We start from the raw sequence: 9,486 nt of genomic DNA, 5'->3' as shown, positions 1-9,486 counted from the left end.
TAGCCCATCAAAAACACCTTGTCCTTAAGGTGTTGGGTGCAGAAAACAGAACCTGGATCCCAAATGAAAATGGGTGTAAGAATTAGTGCCTGAAGATGATTGTGGAGACAGAGCCCTTTGGCAGCGACGAGAATGGTGAAGAGGAGGAAGAGGAAGGGGTGATTGAGATTTGTGTCCCTGACCGTGGTAGTACACACAATAGAAAGGGAGAAGCGAATGTCGAAGAGAAGGATGCTGTGACTGGATGGCTTTGTGTGGGACCGGTTATTGACGGTTGAGAGGGGGCCGGAGGAGAGTGTGTGGTGCTTGTTAACGAGAAGGTGGAAAGTTGCCATAGGAAGGGGAGGCAACGTGGTTTCTACTATTGGTGGAGGCAGTATGGTTTTTGCTGTTGGTGGTGGTTTAGCAGAGGAAGAAGATGGGTTGGTTACCTTGGGAAGCAAAGGCGGCATAGGTGGTGACTTCGCAAAGGCAGAAGATGGAGAGGGTTGTCTGGGTACCATGGTATTCAGTATCCAGAGAATGTCATCAAGTTTGGAAGCAATGGAAGTTTGGGCTGCAGTAGTGGAAGTTTGGATTGTAGTGAGGTTGGCCATGGCGATCTCAAGACGATCCACACAGGCGGTGGAAAGTTCGGTGTCCACCATTGAAGAGTGACAGGTCGGACCAATTTTTAGCGGTGGTTCCCTTAAGTTCGAGACTAAGGGCAGTCTCCAAGAGGAAGAAAGGAAATAATAAACTTAAGCCTGAATGTTCTATGTTTTATTTAGTGCCTCTTGATATTTAAAGGTCTATCAAATATGTATAATAACCGCAATTTCACTATAATAACCGCACTCCCACTACGATAACTGCTACAATAACCACCACAATAATCACCACAATAACTACTTCTAGAATGACAACTACTCCTATGGCAATATCAATTGTTAGCGGTGGTTCCCTTAAGTTCGAGACTAAGGACAGTCTCCAAAAGGAAGAAAGGAAATAACAAACTTAAGCCTGAATGTTCTACGTTTTATTTAGTGTCTCTTAGATATTTAAAGGTCTATCAAATATGTATAATAACCGCAATTCCACTATAATAACCACACTCCCACTACGATAATCGCTACAATAACCACCACAATAACTACTTCTAGGATGACAACTACCTCTATATCAAGTTTCCATGACAGAACATCTTCTTCCTAACACCTTACCTATCATAAATGCTTCTCCTCTCGGTGTCAGAGAGTACTATTGATTCCCTAAGTTCTGACGGTGTCTTTTTCTAACCAAAGATCCACTTTTCGAAGGTCCTGAGCCAATTCGATGAGAGCTCAGAGGCACAGAACTCGATTTAGTCACTTCTGCCATGCTTCATTTCGTCGCGCGTACTTTACCAATCAACACACGCCATCGATATTGATCTGCAAGTGCAGATTACGTAAGCGAGAAAGGATTTGCAATGGAATTCACAAATCGCACAATCAGAGAACAGGATAAGTGTACTGCTAATTATGAGCGCCAGGGAGTGTAGATTCATGTCTTAGGTTTTAAAATTAGAACAGAATAAATATGAAAATTGTTTTTTACTTTCTATATTTTATATTTTAATTCTTTTTTAGTTTTTATTATTAGTAATATTGTTAATTATAATTAATTTAAAAATTTTAACAAGTAATTTATTACTAATTTATCATAAGATAATTTATAATAAAAAAATAATTGATAATTTATAATTAATTTATAACTAATTATTTTTATATTTTGTTTAGTAAAGACTAAAAGGTAATTAAAATGTAAATTATAGAGATTAAAATATCATTTTTAAACTATAAGAACTAAAAAAGAATTAAAATACAAATTATAAGACAAAAAAGATCACTTTTAAACTATAGGAACTAAAAAAACTATTTTTAAATTATATGGACTAAAAAATACCAATCGTAAAATTATAGGAACTAAATAAATAATATAACCTTAAATTTTTTATTTTAAGATCAATTTTTTAAAAAATTAATGTTAATCATGATATTTTATTTATAAAATATCAAAACTCATTTTGTAAAATGGATTTTCATCAAAATAAACGTTCACTTTGCTATGGTAAATCTTGTTTTGTAGTATTTTGGTTGTTCTGACCCAAATGACCCAAATGCAGGCTAGTGGACAATGACATTGATTGTTTTGTATATGGGTTGGGTGTCCCTTGTATCCTATTGATATATTCCTTTTGCCTTATTAAGAAAAATTGCATTAGAAACTACTATATATTAAATGCTCTAACAATTAATGATTAAATTGACACCACATCCTGTTTGACTCTCCACTTTTCTTTTATTGGTACTCTCTATTTTAGTCTGCTCTTTATATACATGTTAACTTAAAGACAGCAAATTTACCAAAGTAACTTATCTTCTCTCTTGAAAGAAAAATGCCACAGAGGAATTTAGTACTATTTTCCACAACTATGGTTGTGCTATTGCTATCTAGCACAGTGCTCACACAAGCACAACCACGATCATGGACAGCATTCCAAGCATCCAAAGAACTAGCCACAAAGCTTAGTCGTAACCCTCAAACCTTTCCACATGCCTCAACCGATTATGGCCACATAGTTCACAAAACCCCAGTGGCAATTTTCAATCCATCTTCTGTTAGTGACATCTTGGCCTTGATACATTTCTCAAACTCTCTTCCTAACCCATTCCCCATAGCCCCTAGAGGGAAAGCACACTCTGTTCATGGACAAGCCATGACAAAAGATGGGGTGGTGTTGAATATGACTAACCTCAATAGCAGTTTTCAAAATGGGTTAGGGGTTTTGGTGTCTGCTTGTGATGGAAAAGGTCCATTGATTTGTTATGCTGATGTAGGTGGTGGCCAAATGTGGATCGATGTCTTGCATGCATCCCTTGAACGTGGACTCACACCTTTGTCTTTGACTGATTATATGTATGCCACTGTTGGGGGCACACTATCTAATGCTGGCATGGGTGGCATGTCCTTTCGATTTGGACCTCAGATCTCTAATGTTCTTGAATTGGATGTTATTACAGGTATGACTCACTCAATTTTATCAATTAATTTTCTTCCATACTCATCTACACGCTTGTTCGAAGTGAAACATTTAACTGAATTTTTTTTATCTTGGATATCACAATTGTGTAATTTTTCGTCTAGATTTGTGATTATGTTAATTCAATCTGTATATCTTAATAATTATATTAAAGTCCCTCCCTCCTTCAATTATCTGTCAAATATTTAACGAAATATATTTATGTGACATTTGAGAATGTTGATGGGTTTATATGTGTTATTTTAGTCGATTAGATTTTACGTGTGAAGTTTTAGTGTCTCCCAAATTTTTATTAACATTGTGGGAAAAAATGAGAAAACAATCGCAGAACTGGAGTTTGATTCCAGATTATTATTATTATTTAGTAATTTTATTATTATCTATATCATAATAGTATATTTATTAACTCATTTAATATCATATTTATTACATATATTTAGTGTAATAATAGTATATTTATTACATTTTTTTACATACAAAAAGTCAGAAAGACTTAAAAGCTTCTACAAAAAGAAATACCTGTTATATCAGCTCTTAAAGAATTACATATGAAATCCTACGCATTTATTACACACACACAAATATATATATATATATATATATATATATATATATATATATATATATATATATATATACACTTAAACAGAAATATGAATTGTTATTATATTTATAATTAGTATTTATATTAATAGAACAATTTATAGTTTATACTATGGAATAAATTTTTAAATATAAATTTATTATTTATATTGATATACTCATTTATAGTTTTTACTAAGATATAAGTTTATAAATATAAATTTGCACCTCTTGTGATTTTGAACTGGTTTTTTAATAAATAAAAAATAAATAAAAAGATTATAAATATAAATTATTATTACATTAACATAATAATTTACATTTATTAATTTAATACTAAATATATATAGTAAATGTATCATTAAATGAATGTAGTAAACATATTATTAATTTTCAAAAAAGTTTTAATACTTTTTCACCCTAGAAATATACAATTTTTTTTTAATTGATATAATTTTTTTTTGTTTATGATTCTTGTATTAATATTTAAACCTTCCGTTGGAGATTAACGGGTAAAAAATACAAGGTTTAAACATTATATAAGTAAAGTTTTCTTACAACGACAAAACAAAACTAATTAATATATTTACAGCTAATGATGTTTGTTTAAAAAGTGCTAATTATATTTTTTTGTTCTAGTCAATGTTGTATAGTTACCCAACATATAATCAGTGACGGACTTTTTAGTTGTGGGGAAATATTCATTATATATATATATATGAATCGGTGCTGCATATAATACAATATATACAATTTTACACTGAAAACTGTATATTATTAAAATTTATCAGGAATTATGCTTAAATATCTTATTGTATCTATCTTATTAAAGAAATCTAATTATATCTATAAAATAAAGGTTTATTTCGATCGTTTTGATATATTGTAAATATTATTTTTTTTGTTTGTTTTTCTCGTATAAACTTTAATACATCTATATATGTGGCTTTTATATATAGGGAAAGGAGACCTTGTGACTTGCTCCAAGGAGCAGAACTCAGAGGCATTTTACGCTGCTCTTGGAGGATTAGGTCAATTTGGGGTGATAACAAGAGCAAGAATACCTCTAGGACCTGCACCTACTAGGGCAAGTATTACTTTCCCCCTTTCATATAGATTTCGTAAGGGTGAAAATAAAAATAATATTTTATAGGACTAAAATTAAACTAATTTCATATAAACCTAAATTAAAACTCACTCAAATTATAGATGTATTAAAATCATATTTAATCTATATATATGCCATTTAATTTTAATTGAAACATACATATTATATATATATATAGATCACTTTTTCCTGTAAACTTAGTCTTAGACACTATACAACTTCAATACTATTAAAATTGTACCAAAATTAACTATCTTAAAACTAAAAATGAGAATAAGTCGGGTAATTGACTAATAAAAAAAGTTAAACTTAAACTTTTTAAAAATTCTATTTATTTATATAATTTAGACTTGGACTTGTGAAAAAACTTATTAAACTGTATAGACCGGTCTAATTATTCATTTAAATATAGTAAAACATTAAAATATATTATACTTTTATTTTAATATCTTAATATGTTAATATATTTTTATCATAAATATAATAAATATTTGAAATAAACAGATCTTTAAATATGTAATAAGCTAAACTATATCATATCTTAATTTTTATAACATGCCATACCTATATATTTATATAACGTCTAACTTGACCTAACATATTATCACCCCTACTTAAAAATTATTTATCTATTTATTTTTAACAAAGTTTTTTTCATGTGGGTGTTTGCAGGTAAAATGGCTCCGCCTGCTATACAACAACTTCACTGCATTTTCAAGAGACCAAGAACATTTAATATCGTTCAGTGAAAGGAATGACATTGCTACAGCAGATTATGTAGAAGGCATGCTTCTATTGAATCAGCCGCCACTGGATCTTCTCTTTTATCCAGCTTCTGATCATCAAAGGTTAACTTCCTTGGTAACTCAATATGGCATTATCTACATCTTGGAGCTTGCCAAATACTATTACAATAACTCTCAGGCACATGTCAATGAGGTAACTTGAAATAAAAGTTGTTTTTAGCATCTAGTTAGAAACTTCTTTTATTTTTATTCTTATTTTTTTATGGACAACATATATAATGAATTTAGTAAAGAAATACAGAGATATTCTAATTGTCATATATTCATCATACATCAAAGATCAAATTAATCCTCCTGATTGAAAAGAATTTTGTTTTCATGAATCCAAAAGAAACATGTCTCAAACTCACTCAAATTGTATGGAACCCATATATTAATTAATTTATGTACAATTCATTGTTTTTTACTAAATTGATTATTTTTCTTGTTTCTTAAATAGGAAGTTGCATATTTGCTGAAAGGGTTAAACTTTGTACATACATTTGTGTTCGAAAGAGATGTGTCATACGAGGAGTTTGTGAACAGAGTTTATCCTTTGGAGCAAATGCTTAGGTCAGAAGGACTTTGGGAAGTTCCTCACCCTTGGCTGAACCTCTGGGTTCCAAGATCTAGAATCTCAGATTTTGATGAAGGTGTTTTCAAGGACATTGTTCTTAAGCAAAATATTACTGGCGGAAGTTTTCTAGTCTACCCAACAAACAGAAGAAACAAGTAAATTGATTAGATTATTTATTTTTTTGTGAGTGTCAAATTATTATCTAGATCACCCGTCTCCTTTAATTTACATATCCTTTCTAGTGTTTCCAATATAAAAAAAAATGACACCTCACTAAAAAAAATAACAAATAAGAGAATTTATTGTTTTTTAACCACATTTTTTTATTGAGAGAAAACACTCCACAAGAAAAATAATAATAACAACAAAATAATTTATGTAATTTTTAAAAGAAAAGGTCACTTAAATTTTTGCAACTCTAAAATTAGTTATTGAAAAAAAAAACCTCAAGTCTCACATTTACTAGAGGAACCTCCTAAGTTTTTTTCTAAAATGAATATATTTCTAAAGGATATGAGACTTAAAGTTTTTTCAATATTAATTTACAACATTGTGCTCTGATTCAAAGTCAAGCAATCTCCTAGAATAAAAGAGATTGAAAATAGCACTAACACTATTGGTGGGGTTTGTGGTCTGTGGATTTAAATTTGGCATGTGGTATTTAACAGAACTTCAACAGAGGTATAAATTATAAAAGATTTTTTTTTCTGAGAAAAAGAAATAAATGGAGGTATGTTATTAAAAGAGGGAGTATGAATAACAACTGTCCTAATAATACTCCATTGGGCCTGACAGTAGGAGTTGGGCCATAACAATTAGGGACAAAAAATAATTTTGGTTACTAAATTTAGTCAATAATTCCTTTTCTTAGTCACATTAGATGTTTCTGTTCCAATTTATTTGCTTATGTAAATGACTTAATTTATACATATGTGAGGATTAAATTGAATCAACATTATGCTTCACAGGTGGGATGATAGGATGACACCAATTACACCTGACGAAGATGTTTTCTACGTTGTAGATTTTTTGCGTGTTGCTAAAACGTTTGATGTGGTGGAGAAACTACAGGTTCAAAACAAACAGATACTGCGGTTTTGTAATGATGCTGGTATTAAGATCACAGAGTATCTTATCGGGAACAAAACTCATCAACAATGGGTGGAACACTTTGGCCCAAAATGGAAACTTTTTGCAGATAGAAAAACTGAATTTGATCCCAAAAAAATATTGTCACCTGGACATGGGATTTTCCAGTAAATAATGTGCTAGGTTTCAGTGAAATCTCTCATTTTGGAAATTCATGAAATAAAAATGAAATTCTGTACCAGAAAAAAAAAAACTTGTTGTGTAATTCTGTGCCAAACATACATTGAATTGGATTGAAGTTATTATGCAATTTTGTACGAAAAAAAACTTATGTATTTGATTATTTTATGTTTTTTTATTAATGTTGAATGTTCAAATATTCTCGTGACTCACGAACAACGGCCGATCTAGAAGAAAAAAAATGGTCGTAAGATGTGCTGATGGTATTTAAATGAATGCATGTCTACTTCAAAATTTATTTGATAGACTCATTTCGTAAAAAAAAATTAAAATAGAAATAACCTATTTAACAATACTTGTTTGGAAAATAAATTTAAAAATAAGAAATTTGGCCGTTTTTTTATATAGAAAATAGCATTGTTTTTATGATATTTTAATGCAATTCACGATTTTATGTTGTTGGGTTTTTAAATAAATAAAAGTTACATAAAACTTTAGTTTTAAATTTTCTTTGGGACTGTGAATGGAGTTAAACTCTAAAAAAGATCTATAATTCCAAAGTCAGGTTACCATCAAATATTGACATATAGCAAAAAAAAAAAAAAAACTACTCCCTTGGGAAAATTATATAAAATATTACCTTGTCAAGAGACTTGCATTTATACAAATGATTTATTTAGCAAAATTGTTGCATCATGATCAAATAGGACAAACGTTGCTAAATCAATGTCACTAGGCATTGGCACCCTTACAAGTTACAAGATACCTTTAAGAAATCGAAAACTATTTTTTTCAAACCCTTTGTTTTGTGAATTAACTCTTTATGAGCTATTTTATCCCTCTCAATCGGAATATAAAGAGATTTTTCCTTACATGACACTAGTGGTCTGATCCTAAGTTTGAGCTTGCTCGATGATAAGCAATGATTTTAAGTTTTGGGTGAGAATATATAAAAACATTGGTTGGAGCGTTTTTTGTTTTTATTTTTAAAGAAAATAAAAAATAAGAATGAAAATATATTTATTTAAAATTTAGAAAATATTTTTTCTGAAAATATTTTTGAAATAGACCAAAAACTGAAAATAATAAATCAACATTTTCAGTCTTGTTTAAAAAGGTGAAAACACCGTGATACCTTAGAGTGCTTTCTTCTTAATACATTTTTTTTAATCTTAAAAATTTGAAAATGAAAATTATTTTCAGAAAATGAAAATAAAAAATAAACGCTCAAATGAAGCTCCACCTAAATTTTTCTCTATTGCAAATGTTGAAAAAAATGGAAAAGCAAAAGATCTCAAAGTAAAATAAATATATTGTCTTTTGTTACATTTTGTTTCAATGATTGTGGGGAATAATTGAGGTAGGATAAGTGGTAGGAAAAAATATCAAGCAACGGATAATGGTAATTGTTTTATATAAAGGTTTAAATATATTTTTAGTCTTTTAATTTGAAATTATTATTATTTTTTAGTCCTTAAAAACAAATATGCAAATTTTAGTAATCTAAAATTTTAAAATCTAGTTTTAGTCTTGTTTTGTTAACTCTATAACAGAGGTTGTCTGTGTGGAAAATGATGTGCAATTTTGTGGCGATTTCTTTAGTGTGAAAATTTTGTTTTAAATTTAAATCAAACAAAATGTCTCGCAAGGCAACAATAACGTTGTTGCTGCTAACAATCTTCGTGTGGCAAAATCAACAGTGGAGAAAACGACTATCAACAATGTTAGAGAAGAGTTGACGAAGGAAAATGGGGAAAATAGGGCAAACCCGAACAAAAAAACCACCCTTGACTTGCTACAACACACTAGTCCACCACTAACTTTGATTACCAAATTCCCTTTATGGAGCACTGGAGAAGTAGGTCGTCACAAACACCATTAGAATTGAGACTAATTCTAGGGTGGGAAAGATATTTCATTTTCCCTGCATGGAAAACATGGTATAACCGTCCAATTTGTTAGCTTGTAGATGGATGGTTGGGCGCATATTAGATGTAACTATAAGAAATAAAAAAGTAAGCAGTGTTTTGCTACCAACATTGGTTGGTCAAAATTTATTATTTAGTAATTAAAAAAAAGAAAAAGAGGGTGTGTGGGGTAT

General features: G+C 29.9%; 1 protein-coding gene across 1 annotated transcript; it reads left to right on the top strand.

The window, feature by feature from the left end:
* Positions 1–2,387: 2,387 nt before the first annotated feature.
* Positions 2,388–7,515, top strand: LOC114367555 (cytokinin dehydrogenase 3-like). Its single transcript, XM_028324754.1, has 5 exons — positions 2,388–3,044; positions 4,606–4,733; positions 5,427–5,693; positions 6,000–6,271; positions 7,085–7,515. The coding sequence occupies exons 1-5, from the start codon at positions 2,420–2,422 to the stop codon at positions 7,374–7,376; spliced, it is 1,584 nt and encodes a 527-aa protein (XP_028180555.1). The 5' UTR covers positions 2,388–2,419; the 3' UTR covers positions 7,377–7,515.
* Positions 7,516–9,486: the final 1,971 nt, after the last annotated feature.

This window comes from Glycine soja, chromosome 9, assembly GCF_004193775.1.
Source record: "Glycine soja cultivar W05 chromosome 9, ASM419377v2, whole genome shotgun sequence".
NCBI lineage: Eukaryota > Viridiplantae > Streptophyta > Magnoliopsida > Fabales > Fabaceae > Glycine > Glycine soja.
Note: the sequence above shows the minus strand (reverse complement) of the source record. Positions and strands in the feature narration are given on the sequence as shown.